The 24,842-nt window shown below is 48.2% G+C and overlaps 1 protein-coding gene across 2 annotated transcripts; it reads right to left on the reverse strand.

The window, feature by feature from the left end:
* Window positions 1-3,917: 3,917 nt before the first annotated feature.
* LOC149355203 (serine/threonine-protein kinase PLK1-like) lies at window positions 3,918-21,568 on the reverse strand. Of its 2 annotated transcripts, XM_089577606.1 has the most exons (10): window positions 21,452-21,568; window positions 20,696-20,803; window positions 20,254-20,370; window positions 18,980-19,293; window positions 17,788-17,987; window positions 16,005-16,121; window positions 14,693-14,767; window positions 13,034-13,343; window positions 9,798-10,044; window positions 3,918-4,116 (listed from the first exon to the last, which is right to left on the reverse strand). In XM_089577606.1, exons 1-10 carry the CDS (start codon window positions 21,566-21,568, stop codon window positions 3,925-3,927), a joined length of 1,797 nt encoding a protein of 598 aa, XP_089433732.1. In that variant the 3' UTR covers window positions 3,918-3,924. The 2 variants fall into 2 exon arrangements, with proteins under 2 accessions (XP_089433732.1, XP_089433733.1); XM_089577607.1 differs by lacking the exons at window positions 14,693-14,767; window positions 20,254-20,370 and having other exon boundaries at window positions 16,002-16,121; window positions 21,452-21,565.
* Between the last annotated feature and the right edge of the window lie 3,274 nt (window positions 21,569-24,842).

The raw sequence follows: 24,842 nt of genomic DNA on the forward strand, positions 1-24,842 counted from the left end.
GCCATACGAGCAATTGCTAATCTAGGCTACTTGGATAGCACAAACCCGTGGTGGAACAGCTTGGGGTTACTGACAATTTTTCAATTAAAAACTCTTCGGCTAGCGCTTGAAACATAACAGATTTCATTTTGAAACATTTTTTTGAAACACCAGAACTACCACAAAACCCATATCCCCTTCGGCACATGACAGTAAGAGCACCAAAAGCAAGAACAAATTACGGATTCCAAACGATTAGATACCAAATAACTACCTTTTTGAATGAAAAATTTTCATGACCTCCTCCATCAATGCAGAACTCAAAAAAATATACAAGAGAAAAGTGATTGCACTGTTGACTACATGACTAACCGGTACATCCTGTGACATTGTAAATTGATAACAGTTAACATGATTATATATATTTTTCCCCTGTAACCCAACAGCACGCATCTGAACAACTTTGAAGCTACCTTAACATTGTTGTACAGTTTTTTGTTTTCCTTTTAACATGCCAGCAAGTGTCATAGCGACTGCTACATTTATTGTATTTGTTTATTTTGTGTGTATATATGCTGCATGCAATTTGCTTACCCCAGGGAGGAAGGCCCTCGTCAGGTACCACGCCTTTTGGCCTCCTTCCTGAAGTGTATGACACACACTTCGAATAAATACTTTTCAAACTTTCAAAAAAAAAGTCACTCCGATGCAAGCAAAACGGGAAATTTGACATTAAAGTAGAGGGGAAACCAGTTCCAAAGGTAGATCAAATCAGAATCTTAGGGCTATTTATTCAGGATAATGGATATAATGATGGTACATTCGAAAGGCTCGAGGGCTTTGCCACGCAAGCCCTTGGCATGTTTAGAAGGGTCGCGCTGAAAGGACGAGGCCTGAAGGAAAGAAGCTTGCTTAAACTAACTCAAGCATACGTAATAAGCCGCGTGAGTTATGCCACACCTTTCTTAAACATTAGGGCTGAGGAGAAGAAGAAACTAGACTTGCTCATTCGACGATGCATAAAGAGGGCCCTGGGCTTACCGATTAGCACCTCCACAGAGAAGCTGCTCTCTATGGGATTGCACAATACCTGGGACGAAATAGCGGAGGCTGTCATGGGGTTTAATGTCCCAAAGCGACTAAGGCTATGAGAGACGCCGTAGTGGAGGGCTCCGGAAATTTCGACCACCTGAGGTTCTTCAACGTGCACTGACATTGCACAGTACACGGGCCTCGAATTTCTCCTCCAAAGGAATTCAACCGCCGCGGCCGGGTTTGAACCCGCGTCTTTCGGGTCAGCAGCCGAGCACCATAACCACTGAGCCACCGCGGCGGCGAAAGATTAAGTCGAACTACCGCAGGCAGAGCCATCCTTGAAATGGTAGGCCTGCAAACAGATGGACTACGAGTCAAATCGAGCATTCCGCAGGACTGCCGAGAAAATCTAATCATTCCCCCACTCCCTCGTAACATGCATCCCATATTCAACACTGAAAGGAGGGAGAAGAGAGCAGAAGCACTAATTACGCTTCGATCCGATGGACAGCAAGTCCGTTGCGTACGTGGACGCAGCAAGTGGCAAGTCGGGTGCGGCGGTCGCCTCAGTGGTCGACGGCCGCGGTGCCCCCGTATCGGCAGCCACCATTATATAGAAGCCGCAACGCGGAAACAGCTGAAGAAGTTGCGATAGAGCTCGCTTGCGTTGAAACGGAAGCCAATTTTATAATTAGCGATAACAAAACGGCCATCTATAATTTTGGAAAGGGTAGGATCTCGCTGGAAGCTGCAAGGATTCTGGCCAGTAGGCAGCTAAACAGAAAAGTTAGCCCAATTTGGACTCCCGCACACGCGTCCATTCCTGGCAACGACGCGGCCAACGAGTTAGCCCTAGCTCTCTACTTCCGGGTAGCTGTGGAGCCGCCCGACTGCCAGAACATGGACGAGCGCCTGCAAAATTATACGGAAATTGTTCAAAACTATAGGTTACAGAGGAGGCTGGTGCCACCACCGGATAAAAGTCTAAACAATAGGGAGGCAATCGCATGGCGACGCCTCCAAGCTGGGAACTTCGTAAACCCGGTCTGGGCATATCATGTTCATAGAGATAACAAAGAAAACGGTAAGTGCAAGCACTGTGGGGCGAGAGGGACCCTTGACCACATAATCTGGGAATGCGCTAGCTCCCCATGGGCTAACGAAAACACAAATTGTAGAGAAACCTGGGAAGCCCTGCTGCAGAGCGAGGCCCCTGCTTCACAGCAACAAGCCATCCGCCTGGCTGAAGAAGCCGCGAGGAATCGAGACCTCTTCGCCTGCTTCTAATCGCGGAGGTCCCGGACCCCGTCACCAAGGTCTGCGTGCCGGGGACGGGGAGTAGGGGGCTTCCTTATCTGGCGGAAAATAAAGGTGTTATCATCATCGGAGTTAAGCCCTGGGCAATTTTTTTCAACTCCCGTGATCATTGGGACATACCTGTTCCCTTTTTATTTAAGTTTTCGTGGTTGGCGGGGCGTACGTTTTCCCACCACTTTTGTGGCCGAAACGCATCGCAGGACAAAGAAAGTTTAAGCTGGAGTTGCGATAGAGCTCGCTTCACTAATTTTAACTAACTAATTTTGCTTTAGTGCCACTTTTTATGCGAGCAAAACTTCACCGCAATTACGTGGCAGCTGATTGCTCGCAAAATCGGGTGCTCGAGAACAGCTACCAAACTGGGTGCCTCCTAAAACTGCATCTCTTGGACATGACAAATAGCTGGGCCTGCTGCTACGCTGAAGCCTTGAAATTCAGTGAGACACACGACGCGAGGACGAAGGAAGGCAATGAGCGCTCTCTAAATGGTAGCACAGTCAGCACTCATCCCGTCTTTCCTCCTCGTATCGTACGTGTGCCACGCTGAACGTCGAAATGTTCGAGCATTTCTTTTTCCTGCCAAATAACACAAATGCTACGAGTTCAGGGTTTTGTCAAGTATGATTACAACATCACTGCTTAGTGGCCACTCATCACAGGGGTCACGGAGAGCACCGAGGAAGGCCCTTCAGCAGCCGTTCTTTGAGCGTATGGGCTTCTATGCATGTTTCGTTATCACTGTACGAATCTACCTTGGCTATAGTAGCGGGCACATCCTTTCTCGCCTCGGCGTCCAGGGTATCCCAGTCTCGCAAAGCCGCACTGAAATGCGCCAGGAGAGGATTTCGTGAAGCCGCTAGGCAGTTTTAGTCCCTGGACATGCGCAGTCGCCAAAAGTGATAAGTCTGGCCTTGGATTAGTGGCATTGGTGATTGCTGCTTCCGCATGAGTGCGCGGAATTGTAGTATTAGGTTGGAATTAAGCCTTGTGACCACTGACAAGCCAATGCACAGTGGAGCTCAGTTGCCGGCTCATTTTTCTACGCTTTGCCTGCATGCGTTTATGCGCTTGATGAATTGGAGAAGCAAGTCATCGGTGATGAACGCTTAAAGTGCGCCGAATTAAGACAAATACAAAAGGTGTACTGGATAGGAAGCATTTATTACAAGATATCGTGAAGTCAATGACTGACAGTGCCTCCATCCTGTTAGAAATAAAAGCTCAAGAGCCTGTTGTAGTTCTCAGTCGTCCATACCCTTATAACAGAGTAGAAGAAATGAGAACTCTGCTTACAGGAGGAATGCTGGCGTGAATTAAAAATTGTGTGCAGTTAAAATACGGTGCCTCGTAAAATAGCTATGTCTTAAATAAGCAGTGAACATAGAGTACCAGCTCCAAATGAAGCATGTCCAATAGATAAAAGAGCGCGAAAAAGTCCAAGCACAAAAGGCATACGTGAAAGGTCCGGAATATATGTGCAGCAAAATGAAGCATGCAAGTGCATTTGTTAGGAATGTACTAAAAACTTAAATCTTTAAAAACTGGCCGCGAAATAACGGCACAGATGCTGCAGCGAGAGATAGCCCGGTCCGGCTAGGATGATGCGCGCGCAAGTCTATCGAGGACGCTGCGCGCATACTTGAGCCGTGAGAACAACTCCGGCGGGCATCCGCGCTCTAGAGTTGCCAGACGGTACGTGTGGAACGCACGGTCGCTGTCGACGTAAGACACCGCGGCCATCAGCGGGCACAGGATAATCTTCGTGTGGTCGTGAAAAAAATTGATCTGGAAGGATGCAAGGAGATGAAATGGTTATTTTTGGTACTCTGAAAGGAAGAAAAAAACGCTTGAAACAAAACAAAGTTAAGATTTCCTCACTCCGTCAGCAGCTTTATTTGCTGCGACTTCGTGCTTATCAAAGTGCTTCTGTGCGGGATGGCCTTGACTTCACGCAGAAATTCCATTGAGGGGGGGGGGGGGGGGCTTCTCTTTGCTACATGACCTGACAGACGGTGCGCGCGATTTGAATGGAGGGGTGGTTCTGCAGGTTAGCTTTGCGGAGTCATGTGCGAACAACGGTGATTCAGCGTCTACGGCGGCGGAGCAACGAAAAGTTGTCCGCTTCTGCGCAACTTGGTGTAGCTTTTTTCGTTTTAGCAATAGCTTCGCTAAGTTCAGTAGTTTATCTACAACGGCCACTTTTGTCCCTTGCATCGGCGCGAAACTATACAGGGTGTTTCACGTAAGACGTAGCATAACGTTTAAACATAGGAGTGGACACCCCACAGCGCTTTGTGGTGTCTGCCCTATTGTCCGCGTTCGTGTTCGCGCTGTGTGAACGAAGGCATTAAATACCAACTCGCCCAGCAACTGATTTTAGGTTTTTTGAGTTGGAACGCTTTTTGGGGCACAGCATTGTCAGTGATATGGTACATCAGAATACAGTTAAGCGTGCTAACTAGCAAGCTGGTCAACAAATATCGAATAGTTAACTTTTTATCTATTACTGTCAGGCTCCTTAATTATTCAGAGGCGTGTAGCCCACCTATGGAATGTGCATATCAGTTTTTAGAATTTCGAAAACGCGGTTACCGTCGGCGCTGTGGCCCAACAAATTTTGGCTATTTCGACGGGTTGCGAGCACTGGAGCGGTTGCTTTGCCTGCAAGCTTCTCGAAAGCGCACGTATTTTGGTGCGATGTAGCCAGAATTTGATGAGCCACTGCGCCGAGTGTAGTAGCTTTTTCGAAATTCAAAAAACTGATATGAATATTACAGTGGGCTGCACGCCTCAGCTAAGGCGAGTAGTTAGCATGTCTTAGCCGTATTGTGATGCACTACACCGCTGAAAATGCTATGGCGAAAAAGGCGCTCTTCGAACTCAAAAAGCCTATTTTTAAAACTTGTGTAAAGTCTTAGGTGAAACGCCCTGTATAGCGACCGAAGATCGACGATACAGAACCGAGATGTAGGTATGCATCTGTTCATTTCACCCCTCCATTTCCAAACGCCATAGAGCGGCTGTTAGCCTGCGATCATCTACTTACTTTTCCACCTTCTTCCACTTCAGCTGCTAGATTCCTGCGTATGTGCTTTCAGGAATATTTGCTTCCGCCTTTTTACAGTTAAGACTGGTCAGTTCTAAGCTGTTTTCTATTGTGCTGTCCTGTGTTGCTCCCTCATTTGGGGAGATTACCCTATTGTCACTCCTAAATGTCTCAGCTATAACTCATCTCTGTAGTCCATAGCGTCGTTTCACTAAACATTTTCCCTCGGCATCTTGAATCCGTTCCTGCTTCGATTCTTTTTACCAAGCCAGCTTATATGGTTCCAGAATTTTCTTGGCGGTTGCATCGCGAACTGCAGCCATCCAGCGATCAGTAGACTACTTTATTTTACCCTAGACGAGGACCTATAATTCGTTTCTTTTGTCGATTTGAGATAACCGCATCTTTGTTCCTATGAAGCCACCCGTCGTTGTTCGATGGCCTCCTTAATTTCCTTATTCCACCTGCTTCGTGCTCTTTCCTTTCCAGCGGTTTGCAACATTTGTTTCGCACTTTGCATGAGGTGTTTATTGCTTCCCCAATGCGTGCTGCTATTAGCGCTATTTGTTTATAGCTCAGTTTTTCGTTCCCTTTATCTTTTCTGAATTTCTATTTTGATCAAGGCTCCCATCTGAGGACTAATACGTTTGATTACTTCCCAGACTGTGCGCCCCTTCTTCGTCTATTTAATTTTTGCTAGCTTGCGATAGAAATGCGATATTAGGTAGTAGTGAATGGTCGTCTGCCTGTTCCAAAATTCCGATGCGATTTGTCCCCCACATTTACTTTCTCTAATTGCAATAACTGCGTTATGTCGCTTAGATGAGTCTAGCAGTAAGTTCCCGTTACAATGTGTGTATCCATCCAGATCATCGATGTGGCCATTCATGTCCCCCAATAGAATAATATCGGCACCGGCTGCAAACTGCTTCATGGTGGCGGCCACCCTTTTTACTCAATTTGTGAAAACATTTACTCCATGAGTGGGGAGTAAAAAGGTGGACTGTACTCCATTTTACTCCCATGAGGGAATAATGGAGTTAAAATGAGGGTTTACCAGCATTTACTCCAGTCTAGAAAGGGAGTTAATTGTGTCAAATACTCCCCAGTGCCGAAATTGAGTAAAAAACATCATTTTGTGCAATCCGCCCCGCCACCTAGCGTCTCGTCTGCTTCTGGTCAGTAGTCTGATAATGGCGGTGAGTGAAGACCGCTTGGTTACCATCGTCGCTGGATCTCCGTTCACTTCTGCTCCTTCACGGGCGCCTGCCGCGGTACAAGATATCGGCTTGTCGCCGTTTTCCGCTACAGTACGGTACATATTTGAATTGCTCCTGTTAAGCCTCCAGTGCCCTAACCATACCCAACTTTCCTTTGTGTCGCCACCATGTTACAGCCCCCTCTTAGGCCTAATTCTAACAGGCTTTTTTCAGTGTGGCCCTCGCAGTGTATTGCAGCAGATTATGTGTTTCATGAACATGGAACTGTGATATAGAACATAGTGTCAACCCTGAGCTCTTGATTGAGCTCATGAGGCGACATGTTTCCTCAGTCATATTGAAAAGTCAAGCCTTAATGAAGTGAATATGGAAACAAACACTGCCAATCCAAACTGCCATCAGGGGTGTTTTCAACTTTTCTGTTCTGGTTTTTAGTCAAATATAGCGTGGTGCATGACCGTGAAAACTACCCAGCGACTCCTTCTCAGTTGTGAACTATTGATTATGATGTTACATCCCTTTATCTACAAACACGGCCAACCAAACGAGCTCGTACAGCAAAGGGAGACGACAAGCAGACGACTCCTGCCGCCTACGCCGCCGCTGGGCTTGCAGACGGCGAATAGAATGCGGGACGCAGAGTTACATTAGGGCAGCGCAGTTTCCCCAAGTTGGGTTGCCGGCGGCCCGCAGAGCTACTGCCCGTTTCTACCGCTGTCACTAATGAGCCTGAATGAGGATAAATAAACTATAAACATCACGCCATTTTCGGGCTCCATTTCTATAAGGGAGTAAAAAATTTACCCCCTTAGACTCCAAAATAACTCCCTTTTATAATAGAGTATTTAAAAAACCCCATACATATGGAGTAAAAAAACCTTTTGGGTGTGCGTTAGAGGACAAGCCATTTACTCCCTTTTGGGTGTTTTTTGCTAACAGTTTATATAGAATACCCCTAGCCACGTCCTTTTGCCGGCAATTGTTCGCGATACCCAGACATATCTTTTAAAAAATGATTTTATTCTTTGCCAATTTGTTCCTTCATGTATCAGATACTTACCCCTCCCCACTTTTCCGTTGTTCTTTTGCACCATTCCCAGACGTATACCCAAAACTGCTTGCCAGCGCTAGCAGACGGCGCGTGCCTGTTGTCGAAATATATGCAGTGCACTCTCCCTTATACTTTCACGCCGTGGTGACGGCAATCCCGCAGTCAAAAAGGCAGCGAAAAGACGTCCAAAAGAATCTTTATGGGGCTGACCTGCGCTCACGAACTGAATCACTCGCCTGCGGCGATAGCAACAAGCGTTCCAGGCGGTCGGCGAACAGAATGCGCTCAATTTGCAAGGGACCTTCGAGATAAGGTACCAGAAACTACAACAATCTGGAACAATGGGGAAGCAGATCGGCAATGGGGAAGCAGACAAGGATTCGTGGCAATATTGTGGCCTGTTCGCCCCCGCGTTACCGTCGGACAAGGCTTTTCCGAAGTTAAAGCCGCTGCGGTCTGCTCTCAATTTCCACGGTGGCAAACTGCCTGGGCGGAGGAATCAGCGCGCGCGAACCGTTTTATCATTATTTCGCAGAAGTTTCTATCACAGCACAACTTTGTACGCGGGTTCTACGCAAATAATCCGGCTCACCTCATTTTGTGAACGGTCAGGGTGGCAACAAACTTAGCGCTGTGTAGCACAGGCTCGCAGGCTGAGCCCAGCCAACCATCGTCTGTCGTTGAATGGCGTAGGCGGCTACACTTTCATAGAAGAAAGCTCGGCTTTCACTCTGCAGCGTGGTCACGTGGGAATGGCCGACGTTGAATGGAAGCCGAGAGTAGCTTTAGAATGCAGGACCTATGCCCGAAGTAGTCCTAAGACAGTGACTTGCTACAGATATTGACTGATGAAAAGGCGCTCACTCAGTGGTTAGGGCGCTCGGCTACTGAGCCGTATAGTTCCAGGATTCGAACCCGGCCGCGGCGGCCGCTTTTCGATGGAGGCGAAACGCAAAGGCGCCCGTGTGCTGTGCGTTAAAGATCCAACGTGGTCGAAATTATTCCGGAGCCCTCCACTATGGCACCTCTTTCTCTTCCTTCACTCCTACCTTCCTCTCTTCCCTTACGGAGCGGTTCGGGTGTCCACCGAGATGTGAAACTGCTGCGCCAATTCCTTCCCTCAAAAAAAGAAAAAAAAACAATTTTCAGCCAATTTTCAGTTTCTCACCAACTCGTTTGCCCAGACAGCCTGTCCCCGGGGAAGCTAAGACCATTCGTTCCCTTGCGGCTTCTCTCTGTCGAAAAAGCCGTGTCCGACTGAACCTTATGTGGGAACATGCCAGCATATTAGGGAGGGCACACTGCGCATATCTCAGCAGTAGCGCTGCTCTCGCAGTAAAAGAAAGACTACATATCTGAAGCATATATATATCTGCACATACGAAGGAAGAATGTCTGAAGGATCGGAAGAATCGGAAGTCATAAGACTTCGAAATTGTGTTCTGGGTGAGAGCATACAGCTGGTCTTTCCTGCAGCTCAGCGCGTCCTCCGGCCTCAATGCCGTACATAGCAGCGTAATTCGGTTGGTAAAAAAAAGGTGTAAGTGGTCGAAAAGAATGGTGAGCATTAAAGTGGTGGCTGTGAAACGGACAGGCATTTGGGCTGGATTGTAAGATGCGTGACTGCAAAAACCCTGGGTGGTGCACTCGCAATCGCGACAGGGGTGACGCTAAAAAAAAATCGCATGCAGAGTTCGACCCACTAACGAAGCTGGTTTGCGCTCGCGCTTGCCGGAAACTTTCATGCGTCGACGGCTGAGAATTGAGGTTTTCTACCGACGCAAAACCTTTGTAGTATGCACTGCGCGTTCCAACCAGCGTTCAAATTAACCAGCAGCCGGACGCAATAGACCCGAAATGAACACGTTACATCAAGCTAAGGCTCCACTATGCCATGACACTCGTCTGCCAAGTGGCTTTTAAAGACAATGAAATGCTCCAGCTGCATCCAGCCTTTCGACTCCTGCATGCACCGACTGCGTCCTCTGCTGTTCAAACGGGCCGTCCGCTTTACCCGCGTTTGGTTGGGATACAACGAGAGTTATGAGCCAACTATTCGAACGCCTTGCGTGACAGCAGCCCTGAGCAGACAGTGAACAATGACTATGCCTAAAACAAAGCACTTCAATAGGAATGCCCCCAGGCCTACCTGCACTGTGCCGTTAGTCAGGTAGAACGAGATGGCCGGACGCGTGCGAAGCCACGTGCCCGAACAAGGCAACCTGACCAGGTTGTCGCACTCCTGCGGACGAACAGCCTCCCCTGTGGCCAGCAAGTTCTCTTTCATGTAGCCGCAGAAGTGCTTGAGCAAGGTCATTTTTTTGTGCAGTGAGGGCGGGTACTCGTCCAGCGTGTGGTAGTGCTCCAGCCCCTTTGCGTCCACGTACGTCACGCTCCTGATAAAACGGGTGGGAATGCGTTGAATGCACGTACTGCACCACGGTAGAAAGTTTGTTGAAACTAAGCTGCTTTACTGGTATTACAGGTGGGAGATATTAAGTCTTCCCAGAAAAACAAAAAAGGGTCCGCCCTAGAAAAATACCGCACAAATACAAGCAGTGCTTGTCGCGATGCCTAGTTCAGCAATCAGTAGAACTAGAATCATGCAACAGGCCGCACTGCGTTCAAAAATAAGTTGCTGCATCCAGCAATGTTCATTTTATTTAAAGAGGAAACATTTCATACATAAGGCATAGAACTAAGCCGACACAAAGTGCACAGAGCAAGTTTGACACGACTTGTATGTTGGGTGCCGCAGCTAACTGCAGTACAATGCAGAGAGTAAGTTTTGCAGTGTTCATCATTGAGATGAAGCACGATTAGCTTAAAGACTACGCAGTGTCGTGCGCTGTCACCATCGGTATGCGTCTATACGCTGGTAAGCACCGGTAGCACTAACATGAAAGGGAACACGCATAATGAACATTCAGTCAGTTATACTCCAACCATTTCAGGCACGCATTTTGTTCTACCATCAAGAATCTGAAAATATGTGTGTACCTCGAATCCTCTACTTCACAAAAATTACAATAGCTGAAGAACTGCAGAACTTCACGCTCGCCACATGCTTCCACGTTCACGGAATGTCAGCGTTATTCTTGATATAAAATTTTATCCTCGATTTATCATTTTCAGTATCATCCGAAGCTTTTTCTTAACAAAAAAAAAATCAATACAATGTCCTTATATAAAATATTGCACCACGCGAGAGCAGAAAACCGCTGCAGCACCAGATAGCCCTATAGGCGCACTGCAGAACATGCAGACTTCATCTTTACTTCCTGCTTTTGAAAAGCGATCGTTTTTTCAAGGCACAAAAGGACCGTGTCACTCTGCCCAGCAGGGATTTCAAAAGTGGCAGGCATCACTGAATTCGCGAGAACATCTTCAGACGCTTCGAAAAACGGTTTTAAAAGTCGCATGCACAGTCGTAGAGACCGTGCCGCAAAGGGCTAATTGAGCAAGTAACAACCAGAATTTTTTGCCCGTACGCATAATGACAGTAGCACAATCAACTTCAGTGCAGATATAACTGAATTCTCGTTTGTGTGCAGACTGCTTGTTCCCCTTCATATTGCTGCCACCTGTACCACCAGCTTGAGCACTGAGATTCATGGGCCTCCAAAACAGGAGACAAAGTGGAAGGAACATTTTGCTACGCGCCCTTGAAAGTTGTATGCCATTTACGAAGCGTCGGCACTTTGTAAACAGTTCAGCACAACACGAGCAAAAATGTGCAGTGCCATGCACCCACTGTAGAGAAGCCGTGTGGATGCTTCGGAAGCGGGCATTGATGCAGAGTGCGTGCGTGTGCGTGCGTGCGTGCGTGCGTGCGCGCGCCGTTAACGAACCCTCGCTGCATTTGATGCACCCAGACCAGTTCGACAAGAGCCAAAAAGTTGCTCAGGGTGAACCTCTCCTCTTTAGTAGGATAAAACTCAAGTGTGCACTGAAACTCCGCCTTCGTTCAGCACCGCCGCATGGAATTCCTGCACGACAAAAAAGCAGTCCGTTGATAAAACTTGTTACAAGCAGGAAGCTAATCACAAGAAAATTGGAAGTTCTAGAATTTTGATACCTTGCTTGTGTAATAGTGTGATTTAAAAAAAACATTTTGTTTACTGTTGTGATCACCTAGCTGCTCTTTATTTTTAGACCAAGTGCTCTTTATTTTTAAGTTGTATCCTACTATATAGAAGTGCAACTGGACTGGAGAAAACTGGTTGTGAGCTGCCGCACGTCCTGTTCAAATAGATTTGGCTGTCGAGCCAAATTGAACAGTCAAGTCCATCATTGAGGAGCATGAACTTTGCCCTGCATGATTCCTGTTAGAAATGTTAAGGACATCTTTGTGGAACCCTTTGTCCACCTTTAGAATGGTGCTGTAAACGCACAAGAACGCCATTGGTAAAAATGCTTTTCTGGTCGCATCTAGTGTGCGAAAACTCCAGATATGTTCCTTAGTTCCTGCTCCACCACAACTCAAATGCTGCGATAAAGCACCTGGCTCCAGCGAGGAACTGTCCTGCATTGTAGCATCATCGCAGAAGTTGCCCTGGATAAGTACGGCCGCTTTCCAGTCATTTTTCACCTCAACCTTGAGACTATCCAGTAAAAAGAGGTGAAAAGCTAATTGAACAACCTGAACCAGCCCTACGATATTCACTTAAAAAGTTTCTCATGATGAAACAACTGCACTAGAAAAAAAAACGCGTCAAATCCGACCGAACATGGAGGAAAAATTTTCTACATGGCGTTGTACTTGAACGCCGATGTAGTCATGGTGAGATTTTGAGCCACTTGTGCTCATCATTTGCGACCATCCCTGAAGAGAAAAGTTTACAACTGGTGTATCTTACCGGCGCTCACCTATGGGACAGAAACGTGGAGGCTAACAAAGAGGGTTCAGCTTAAGTGAAGGACAACGCAGCGAGCTATGGAAAGAAAAATTATAGGTGTAACATTAAGTGATTGGAAACGGGCGGAGTGGGTGAGGGAACAAAGGCGTGTTAATGACATCCTAGTCGAAATCAAGAGAAAGAAATGGGCTTGGGCAGGGCACGTAATGCGAAGGCAAGATAACTGCTGGTCCTTATGGGTAACGGAGTTGGTTCCAAGAGAAGGCAAGCGTAGCAGGGGGCGGCAGCAAGTTAGGTGGGCAGATGAGATTAAGAGGTTTGCGGGGATATGGTGGCCGCAACTGGAAAAGTACAGGGTGAACTGGAAAGTCATGGGGGGGGGGGGGGGGGCATTGCCCTGCAGTGGGCGTAGTCGAGCTGGTGATTATGATGATGATAACTCAATAACTTCACAAGGAGCATCTTTGCTTACTTCAAGGCGCCATCGCAAGGAAGTTTTGAGGAGAGGCCGTATAGAGGAACTCACACGCAGTTGTTGAGGCGCATAATTCGGGTGTTGTCATTGAAGAGCACGCCAATGCTCTTGTCGCATAGCTCGTAGCCGAGTCCATATTTGTCAGTGTAGTCCACCCACTTGCTGATCCAAAAGACGGGGACCGACGTCGGGTCCTCCGTCTCGTCGGGGTTCTCGAAGCGACGCTTAGGAGGACGGCTGCTGCACAGGTGGCTCAGGAGGCGCTGCAGCTCTTTCAGGTGCGCCTCTCGCTGGCTTCCTCTCGGCGCTAGGCTTGGTAACACCGCTGCCAGAGCTGACACTACTGTTGCCATCGGACAGGCTGCAGTACAGCGTGAAAGACAAGTAGTAGACTTGACGAACAGTCAAATTGAACTAAAAGGCATTAGAATAAAAGCAGCATGGGAACTGCTGCTAAATCGAGATATAACGTCAGCTGTCCAAAGTTCACCAAAAGCCAGCAGCGTCTGCAACCGCCACTGAGTGCAGGTTTAAAGAGGCAGCTGTTAAAAGGCCAGGTTTCTGGGTTATAGCTCCCCAGTGGCAGACTGCGTAACAGGAGGGTGGTCACGGCGCGGAGGAGGTATGGCAAGAATGGAGAAATTCGCAACTGGAGGTTGGCTGCCACGGGAACCAAACGGATGTTGGTTTGTTTGGAAAGAGGTGTAGCGAGAGCGGTGGAGTGCGCAACCAGACTCGGTTTTCCAGGCGGTAACCCTCCCCCTACCACGGTAAGGTCACCGTCGAAGGAGGAGGGTGTGGCGAGAGCTGAGAAATGAGTTACTGGAGGGTGGTTACCGTAAAAGGGTGCGGAGGACGATACCGCGAGAGCGGAGGAATGTAGCACGCTCCGTCTGGGGCGGCTGCTATTAAACAGTCCGTGGAGAGGCTCGGCGGTGGCGCCGCGCTCTTGCAGTGGCGGACTGGATAGGAGTGAGACTCGAATAACGAATATGTGTGGAAAACTGAACACAGTGGACCGTACACATATATACACATCTCAAAACATGTCTCAGTAGAGCGCGAAATGAGAACACGTCAACAGCTCTCGCTGAATATCACGTTACACAGTGGTTTAGGGGGTTTAACGTCCCAAAACTACTCAGGATATGAGAGGCGCCGTACTGAAGGGCTCCGGAAATTTCGACCACCTGGGGTTCTTTAACGTGCACTGACACAGCACGGTACACGGGCCTCTAGAATTTCGCTTCATTCTAATTCGACCGTCACGGCCGGGGTTGAACCCGTGTCTTTCGGGTCAGCAGCAGACCGCCATAACCACTGAGCCACCGCGGCGGCTATTGCTATGAAATTGCCAAGTCGGAAGTTCACTTCAATGTCAAACACGCACAGGTACTGAAACTAAAGTTTTGCACTGAGTAGAGCTACCGTTCTAAAAGCGGCCGCTGGAATCCTAGGCAATCACAGATGATAGGGGTCATGTAGACCGAGTGGAGATGCGGAACAACTGGCTGTGCATAAAAATTTGCTGGAAGAAATTTAAACTGGTGATTAGATATCTTAGTGACATTACGGGAATATGACCTACTTTAGCCTATATAGAACCTCGCAGGCTCAATACAGGGCATGCTGTTTAACTGGTTTCGTTAAATAAGGCACCAAGCTTTTCGGTGAAGCGGCCCCCATGTAAGCCAAATAAACATTACATACGCTGCTGTCGTGTTGGGCTCTGCACAGCGTGCGGTGCCTTGTCCGGATGGTTCCTAATCGCAGTAACCATGGTCCCTGCAAGAGCAGCATGCAGTCGGGGCCTTAATCGCTATACATACAGGAACTGAAGGCATCCGCTTAGACAAAGATGATGTGCGGTTATTGGTACAACTCGCATGACGAATGTCATGCTTGCGTTTGCGCACGTCCTGCTGCATTTGAACTGCGGATTCGCAGCGTTCTGAACAGTCACGCATTGTGACATATCATGCCCATGTCGCCGCGACCATTGACGTTAGCAGCTGTGTGCTCCCTGTTAAACGCTCATGGTTTTCTGCCGCCAAGAGAAGAGGGGAAAAAGGAAGCCTGAGGGTATAACCAGGCAATGCATGAATTGCTGCCTTATTGACGTGGGGCGCCTATTAATGGGGACACAAGAGTAGAGGAGGAAAAATCTAGTCTACAGTCTTGCTCTCAAACCTGTGGGTGTACTTACAGAACCCCTCGCTGGCATATCTCAACATTGTGAGCCGAAAATCGCAAATATTAGAGATTATGATCAGTCAAGGGAGTAGCTATCATCCAGCTGAGCGCTCTTATGCGGCTGTACGGCCAATATAATACACTTAGACTGTTCCGGCGTTGTGTATAGCTTTTCTTTATAGCCACACTGCGGTTCTCAGGTGATTGGTTGGTTGGTTTATGGGGTTTAACGTCCCAAAGCGACTAAGGCTATGAGAGACGCCGTAGTGGAGGGCTCCGGAAATTTCGACCACCTGGGGTTCTTTAACGTGTACTGACATCGCACAGTACACGGGCCTCGAATTTCTCCTCCAAAGAAATTCAACCGCCGCGACCGGGATCGAACCCGCGTCTTTCGGGCCAGCAGCCGAGCACCATAGCCACTGAGCCACCGCGGCGGCTTGGTTCTCAGGTGAATGCCAATGAGTAATTGGTTTCATTTCTGGGGGTTAACGTCCCAATGCTACTCAGGTTATGAGGGACGCTGTAGTGGAGGACTTCGAGTAATTTCAACCACCTGGGGTCATTAACGTGCACTTACACCGCACAGTACAAGGGCCTTTAGCATTTCGCCTTTACCGAAATGCGACCGCCTCGGTAGATATCGAACCCGCCGCTTTCGGGTCGGCAGCCGACCTCCATAACCACTGAGCCACCACGTCGACGGCCAATGAGTAATCAGTCTGTTCACTGAAACAGACTTCAATTTAAAGATTTTTTCAGGTGAAACACTCAAAATGGATCAGACTAGGTTACAGGTAACAGCTTATATTGTGAGCCAACTCACCACTGCCTTCATTTCGCTCCAGGAGAACCCTGCGTCCACCGACAGGCAAACTGGCATTAAGTGTGTCGAAACGAGGCTCTGTCACCAGACAAGACGTAGGCAGTAGCGAAGGCAGCGGTCCTGGAATTAGCAAACAGTAAATTACTGAGGAATGAAAAGCGCAATGCATGTGACAATGTGACCATCAGTTATGAAAGTCAGTGCTTTTGCTGGAGGTATTGGGCATCGAAAGAAGCTCTGAACCTCTCCCAGTGTGAAGAAAAGGAGTTGGCATCGAACACTGAAGTTGGGAGCTTGCAGGTGTCATGCAAGAAAACGAGATCTCGTGGAGGCATTTCACTTACCATGACAAAATAGCAGTACGTACCCCAAGCTTTTTGAATAACCTTATAGTCGCCACTCCACCCCCCTCCTCGATGCCTCAACCCATTACAGGATCCCTTCGATCCAGAACGTGGAATATAGGGACAACGACCCTTGTTTCGCAGCAATTAGGCCGAATGCCAAAACAATATAACATGACGCAGAAACTCATCGAAAATCCAAATACTACTACGGCAGCTGCGCCGTCCATATTTGCTGTCAAGCATAGACTGCGCGAGTGAATTGATAAACTGCAAGATCGTAAAGCACACAAATCGGATCTTCATATTCGTTATGCAGGAGCCTTTAAAGTGCTCAGTACGGGACTGTTCTGACGAACACAGTCCAGCACGGCAGAGTACGACTTGACTTCACTTGATTTGTGCACAGTTTGGAAGGAAGGTTCCAGCAATTTTATTTTAAATATCTTGCAGTTACGTAGGGCATTGTAAAGGGGAGGGGGATCAAATATAACTGTGCAAATGTAACAGAATAAGCAACACAAGAAAAATACGCAGTAAAAATATTTGAACACATGAATACAGTACATAGTCGTAGACCAAACGCCGGGGGAATAAAAAGGGGTTAGGTAAGGCACGGTAATACAATAAAAAGCACTTGGCTCATGTAATTAGCAGTGCGTAAGCAAACTAATGCAACACAATTCAGGATATGGCCAACCACTACAAACTACTATATATAAAACCAAGATGAAAAGCATGAAGACAAGGACAAAAATAGCAACGAAATGGAACGTAAGAACTGCATGTAAGGGCCGATGAATTGAAAGCTGATGTGTCATCGTTGGAACCGTGTGAAACTGAGGTGATATTGCAACTGAGGTGCGAGACGGAACATCGGCGCGAAGCGAACATGATCTATTGAAGTGAACATCATTCTTATGAAATAGTATAGAGCAAGCGATGTCCCGGCGTGTGGCTACAGATTGTAGTTAAAGATGAGTTTTGAACCGCCTGAATGGTAGATATGCACATACTTATGGTTTGCTAGTTATATACGTATACATGCAATGCACGTCACAAGGAACACTATTCGCTAAGTGAACGGATGAACTGCAAGGTCGGCAAGTACACAAATTTCATGTTCATATTCGTTATGCAGGAGTCTTTAGAGTGCTTAGTGCGGGCGGTTCCCATGAACACAGAATCTAGCACGACAGAAAGTAAGACCTGACTCTTGAGTTGTGCCCAATATGAACGCAAGGTTCCAGCAGTTCAGATATTTGCAAAAAAAAGGAATGCAATGAGGAACGCCATTCGCAAATTTTAATGGCATTATTACCCATAAATAGGAGAGATTTAGAGGCTTTACACTGACATCAACCACTTGAGATATTTAATACGCAACACCTAAATACCTAAACACCCCCCCCCCTCCACTCCCTAAACAAAAATAAGCTTACCGCAGGTCATGAAGTCGTCCTGCATGATGTCATCAATGCTCGGTCTGCTTTTTGGCTCTGCCTGAAGCATCCTCCGGATGAGGGCACTTGCCGTTGAACTCAGCGTAGACGGCATATGGAACATGTTTTTCATTATACGGGCATACGTTTCCTTCACCGTGGAGCTCTCAAACGGAGGATTCCCCACGAGCAATGTAAACCTGCGAAAACCAGGCATACCGATCACCCGCGGCACTCAGCTCTATTTGCAATGTCAACGGGTGTTTCACGAAAGCGCCGACGTCTCGCAGGGGTCAGCAAAGTGAACGCAAGGAGGAAAGTGCAGAGCGCAAGGAGCACTGCTGCAAAACGTAGAGTGCTATGCGGAACACAAGGAGGGACTGGGAAAGAGAATATCCGTGCCAACCTTCGCATGCATGCTATGCTCCGTGTACAGTTTGGAGGTTCACGAAGAAATTTAACGGGCCGCGAGAAGTTGAAGAGATTCTCAGATTCTACTGATAAATAGAAGGGCCCAAAGAATCGCTTGACCTATTCGAATCTAGCCGACGATTTGTGCCTATTTGACAGCGCTCCTTTCGCGAAGTGCGTAAAATTGCGGTGCCACACTCTAAACACGAATACGTCTATATGGGAGTAAAAAGGAAGTAAGCTCTCCTCTGGCGCACTCCCTTTAATAAAAGGATGTGCGCTAGAGGACAGCTTATTACCATTTAACTCCTTTCTGTTTAGAGTGCAGATGCTGAGACGTAACACGCGAACGGGTAAGTGAAGCAAACTGGTGCAATATGACCCGGTTTCTCCGTATCTGCTCACACAGTGCAAACATATATTCACAGTTGTCTACCTCAGCCACCTTAATCCGAGAAAGCGCCTTCAAGCAGCTTATCGTGTTCAATAGCACCTGCTACCACTCTGTCCATCCCCAACCACACCATTTGTTGTTCTGCTTTAATTACAGCTTTAATGCGTTGCATGACTCAGCGAGACACAGAGAAGGTGTTCGTGGAGGCCAGGTGGTGTTTTACACACCGTGAGCGTTTCTTGCATGGCGCATACGCTTCGAACGCATGTCGCTAGGCGTTAGTGCTATCGGCGAGAAATAGCAGTAATTTGCCCCCTCACGTGCTGCCCACCCCGCCTTGCTTACAAGCCGAATGTTTGGCAACCTCTGGTGGCGTGTAACACTCACAGGATGCAGCCGATCGACCAGACGTCCACCTCAAAGCTGTGCCCCTTCTTGGCTAAAATCTCGGGAGCAATGTAGTTGGGGGTGCCGCACAGGGTCTTCTTACGTTCACCCATGTGATCAAGCCGGGTGGCGAGACCGAAGTCTGCCACTTTTAGCTCCATATTTTCGTTGAGCAGCAAATTGCCCAGCTTCAGATCCCGGTGGATGACCCGCTGCTGCACCATGTAGCGGCAGGCAAGAAGCAGCTGGTGGAGGAAGTAGCGCACCTCGGCCTCGGTGAGGATCTTGCGGCGCCGGTGCATCTCCATCAAAGACTGGAAAACATCGGGGAAGATCTCTAAACCTAAGCGCACGACAAATTTTATGGTTTATGGGGATTTAACGTCCCGAAGCGGCACAGGCTATAAGGGACGCCGTAGTGAAGGGCTCCGGAAATTTCGACCACCTGGGGTTCTGTAACGTGCACCGACATCGTGCAGTACACGGGCCTCTAGCATTTCGCCTCCATCTAAATGCGACCGCCGTGGCCGGGATCATAAATTTCGAAACAGCCAGAAGAAAGCACCAAGCTCATCATCAAAATCCAAATGCAGGACTTATACCGCCGCATGAAGCGAACGGGGCAGGCCTTTAACTCAGTTCTATAGATACAAACATTGAACCGGGAAGATTCTGGTCGAACTGAAGAAAGTGGCGGGCAGTGGAGTCATATATATGCGTTACGTCGCCTTAAGAACCAGTGTTGATCTGATGGGTAGAAACCACAGCCACCTGACCGTATTCCTGAAGCGATGTTGCGTCTAGGCATGCCATTAAGGAGAAGCGGAGGGAGGGGGGGGGGGGTGTCGCACTTTGAAGGTAAAAAAAAGTCAGGACTAGTTATCGGCAAATTTTTGCCATACGTGAACACACGGAAACCATGCCTGATGCAGGCTTCGATACACAATATGATGTAGGATACGCGGCCAACAGTTATTATACAAGGCTATGAAAAAGTCAAAATGTTAAGAATTTCAAAATGCAGAGGTAATACGCGTCAACTAAGGGAAATTCGATACATCGTAACAGTACAGCCCAGTCCCATTCTTGAGTACTTGAAAAAAAGCCTACGTGAAGCAAGTGACCGGTAAATGTTGGCTGGAAGCTCGCCATAAGGGCACTGTTATCTTAAAGAACGTACTCAGCAACGCCCAGGGGCCTGCTTGGCCTCAGCAGCCATTAGAAGGATTTAAGTAGGACTGGAGAAAGTGGAGGCGCACGAACAAAGGACATACTCGTCGGGTGCAGAGCTCCATCATTATGTAGATGTTCTGATCATCCTCGAAGTAGCCGCGGAAGCCAACAATGTGCTTGTGGCTAAGGCTTCTGTGTATTTGAATCTCTTGAGCCACCTGCATGTAGCACAAAAAAAAAGTATGAAAACGAAACTGCGCGATATAGAAACGCCAAGCACGGCCACGAAAGCGACGTCAGGCATTATGTATTTATTTTGAAGGCATTGCACTGCAGCTGAGGAGGTATCGCTACAATATACGGCTCTGTCCAATCGCGAATGTGTGCAAGTTTGCAAACATGCGCCTACTTGGTTCTAGGAGGAATATTCTTGCACAACCCACCATCATCTTTACAGTACTGAGCGGAATTAATACAAAATAAAAGGAAGACTTGCTAACCTAATCAACGTGTGAACGAACACGAACCCGACGGAGTAATCACCTTTTCTTTGTGGTTGCAATTTATGAGGAGAGCCTTGGCGACGACCTTGCCTGCGAAAATCGTGTTTGTCTCTTTGTCCATGAGTTCATAACATTTTGCAAATGCGCCCTGGAAAAGAAGTGGTCTGCAGTTAATGCAATGACAATGCCAAGCGCTCATAACCAGGCATACCCCCCCCCCCCCCCTCTTTATTTTCTTGCTAATGACAGTGTATCAAGCACTTGAACCGTATGCGCAAACGAGAACGTTGCGACACATGAAAGCGTCAACGCGTGCGTCACTGCTAGCAGTCAGGGTCGTCATCCGGGCGCAGTTTCGGGCCCGCGGCGAACTTTCGACGGCACCAAAGCTGGGCAGAACCATAGCAGCCTGTTTACGCGGCAGAGGCGGTTACAAGGAATTTCTCTCTCTAGAAATGAAAATGAGCGCCGCCGCAGGACCACATGCGCTGGTTGGCAAAAGTAGCACAGTAGTGGCGTGACATGCATTAATGCTGCGGCGTGGAAAGGCGGACGACAGCGTAGGAGCATGCAAGAAGAGCACGAAATTGGCAGGAGATCAGCCGGAATGGACGTAACACAAGGGTAAACGGAAGGGCGGTGGGGCAGCACAGACTGAAGTACACCGTACAGCGGGGTGCCGAGTGCCGCGTTGGGTGCTTGTATTCTTGGTACCACCCCTTTCCCGAAGGAAGTCATTGCGCGGTCTGGAACCATGCTGAGCGAAGTATCGCCCGCCAGTAACCCAAGGGCTCACCTTGCCGAGGAACTTCCCGACGACATATTCTCTATTGGCTTTCTTGTCAGTTATAGCTTTCGGGACATTCTTGCTTGCAGTGGCAGCAGAACCAGCAGGGGGGGCGGAAGCCATCATGCTCGAGAAAACTTTTGCTCACCGTCTAAACCTGTAAATGCACCAAGTTGTCAGCGCACGAGCGACCGAGCTTGAGATCGCGTCCGTGACCACCACTGATAGTTTTATGACGACGGTTTAGAGAGAGAGAGCGTTTCTGATAAAAGGGAAAGGCGCAACTTTTTCTGCTGCTTCAGTTTTGCGTGCGCAAAAAGGTGCTTCCGGTCACCGATAAGGCAATATTCCCTGATACATGGCTGCTAGTCGGCGCAGGTATAATTACTGCGTCATTGTGCGCTGCCAGTGCGTTCTTCGTGCTTATCGTGGCTTACCTCGTAGCTTTGCAGTAGTTCACCGCAGCGTCTGCTTCAGTACTGGCAAGCATGCAGCAGAAATGGGGCCCATTAATAAAGGCGTATCCCGAAGGACGTCCGGAAAAGCTTTCCGAATCCGCAAAGGAGCAAGATATCTAGGGAGTCAAGGAACCATACCGTTGCGGTGCAATCAGATCTCAGAATTTTAATCTAAATCGCCCTTTGAAACACGCTCTTCGGCTTCGCGGAGCTAGAAAGCTTGCTCCAGATCACCCGCTGAAATACGCCATAAAACTGCCAGCCAAAATTTAAGGTAGGGATCCTCATTAACAGTTCTAGCAGGCGGCGGGCCATAGATGCGTGAGAGTAGCCCGATTAAAAGCTCTTTTCGTTCACGGCTCGAACATCTGTGCTTAAAATTTGCACCGCACAAACCACTGAAGAAACTACGCGAGGCGCGCGCGCACGTGACACGCGTCAGCTCCTTCACTGTTCACCGCCGTCTGCTCCAGGGCATAACAAGATGACAATACGCATTGTCGTCTTTCGCGACAAGGCGGCCAAAGCACCTAGTAATATCAGTGTAGAAACAGTTGCTCGCGGTTAAATACATTACAGGGAAATCTAGTCCCTTCTCGAATGAGAAAGAAGAAGCTGAGGGGCATTAACCCTTTCTTAAATAAGCATCAACACGATGGTTAAACAGAGAATGAGAGTTGGCCATAATAAACACAGGAAATGTACACACTATAGCGCCCGCAACAAGCGAGCGAATCGTAACAATGAAAATGCAAACACTAGAGTCCGTAACTGGGTTTCAGGCGCACAGCGTGTACCACTTCTGGCCGTGCATGGCGCCGATGGGATGCTGTCGTTCCATAGGCAATGACTTCACAGTCCAGTTCACCTAGCTGTCGCAGTATCCTGTAAGGTCCGAAATAAGACCCAACAGTTTCAATGCAGGAACGCATTCAATGGCTACATTTTAAGGCGAAGCCTTGAATGCTTCATATTGTCGTGACCAAGACGTGTTAGTAAATGTGTTCGCGTTTCGGATGCATGCCTTATATGGGCATATGCCAATCAATAGCCAATCGATACATAACGGGTGCAACACTTGACAGGTGAGTGACAGGACATGATGGATGGCATTAGAACAACGATAAAGAGCAATTAGCTTAATTAACCTTTCTAGTCAGCCCACATAAATAAATAAAACCGAGTCGGAAATTGGTCGAGTTTGGGAATCGAACCAGACTCCGGAGCGCGAGACGAACACCCTTACTACTCCGCCATGCCAGCTCGATAGTTTGGTTTGGTTTGGTTTATGGGGTTTAACGTCCCAAAGCGACTAAGGCTATGAGAGACGTCGTAGTGGAGGGCTCCGGAAATTTCGACCACCTGGGGTTATTTAACGTGCACTGACATCGCACAGTACACGGGCCTCTAAATTTCTCCTAATGAACAAAGGCGCGTCTAGCTAATACGGCATCTTCGTTCACTCCCATCTTCCTCCCTTTCCTTACGGCGAGGTTCAGATGTCCACCGAGATATGCGAGAGAGAGCTACATTTCCTTTCCTCAAAAACCAATTTACCGTCGAGCAAGGCGTAGAGCCGAATGGGCGACGGCGTTCTGTGGACTCCCTGGCAGCGTTGCAAGACGCTGTCGCGTTCCACTCTTAGAGGCCAAGCTTAACACCTTAACCACACATCAGTGACACGAGCAGCAACACTGCGCTTAAGACTTTCGCCTCACCGCACTTTAGGTCAACAAAGTGCCCCCCTGAATTTTTCATCTCTCTTTGTCGACGCTACGGTAAAATGGCCATCCCCAACTGGGCCACTATAACTGCCGCGTGCAGACGGAAGGAAGAAACGTGTCAAAGAGAAGACAAAGTATTTATGAGCGTCGCAACAACCATGTCCTCCACGGTGATTGCTGCAGCAACAGATATCCCCATACCCCCCGGACATCTGGCATGCATGTGATAGGAGCTTGCAAAACAAAACTTGCTCATGTAATAGCTAGCTTGCGTTTACTGTGGCATGAACAGCGACAGGGTGGGTAAAAGCCGGCAGTAATTTTGCACGTAGCGAAGTGCATGAAGTGACCAAACAGAGACTTCTTGCAGTCGTTGGAGCTTATTACTCTTTGGGAACGCGCAGTGTGGCTTCCTTCGAGACGCGTTCTCTGCTGCATTAGAGCACATGTTCGTAGCCTCCCTCGCACGTGCTCTTGTCCGCGCTCGTATACGTACAAGAGCTAGCAGTGTCCGCGTTCCTCCTCGAGTGTGATAGTTTTTGGGTGTCTGGTTGGACCGTCGCGTGCATAAAATGCTTAGAAATATGCTTGCGCCAACGCTATCGTCCTCATTCCTTGCATCCGCTAGGCGGACCTTACCTGGAACGCGTGACATAATTGGAAAGCAGAAGAAATTGAAAAGAAACGCTTGCGCCGAGGTGCCGAAAACAGGCGATTATTCTAAGCAGACATGTTGTGCATACTACGTCATCGCTGAGTGCTTGCAACTAATGTAACGAATATGGATTATGGTTTGTTCACTGAAAACCTTCCTTGGGTATGTAGGACAAAAATAAAATTGAACAGTACCCATGCATTCTTGCAGAGGGGAATCAAGGCGCAGCATGGATTAGACCGCTAATTTTAGTCACTATCTTCGACGGCGGATTGGCATCCGCATCCAGTATTTGCGACCTGGTTTGTATTATGCGCTGCGTCGTCGTAGATTTTATAGTGTCGGGTGTTGATACACTGCCGGTCTTTGATCCGTAGCCGAGCAAGCCGTTGGGGAATCTTCTGAGCGCTGAAGGTATAGGCGTTGACGGCAAGCCTATTCGTCGGTGACGTTTGGAAACATGGTGTCGAGCGTGGTTGTAGCCTCGCTGTCGTGGGCGAACCTAAACGGCGTATGAGGGACGCCGTAGTAGACGACTAAGGATCAGTTTAGACCACCTAGGG

The sequence above is a fragment of the Amblyomma mixtum genome, chromosome 3, assembly GCF_055824585.1.
Source record: "Amblyomma mixtum isolate Tamu chromosome 3, ASM5582458v1, whole genome shotgun sequence".
Classification (NCBI taxonomy): Eukaryota; Metazoa; Arthropoda; class Arachnida; order Ixodida; family Ixodidae; genus Amblyomma; species Amblyomma mixtum.

Excerpts from the sequence above, each read along its gene's own strand:
- LOC149355203 (XM_089577606.1), bottom strand. The coding sequence starts at position 21,568 with ATGATGGCTTCCGCCCCCCCTGCTGGTTCTGCTGCCACTGCAAGCAAG. Across the intron at positions 19,294-20,253 it reads TGGAGCTCTGCACCCGACGA|TCTTTGATGGAGATGCACCG; the intron begins GTATGTCCTTTG and ends GATGTTTTCCAG. Across the intron at positions 4,117-9,797 it reads TGACTAACGGCACAGTGCAG|ATCAATTTTTTTCACGACCA; the intron begins GTAGGCCTGGGG and ends GCATCCTTCCAG.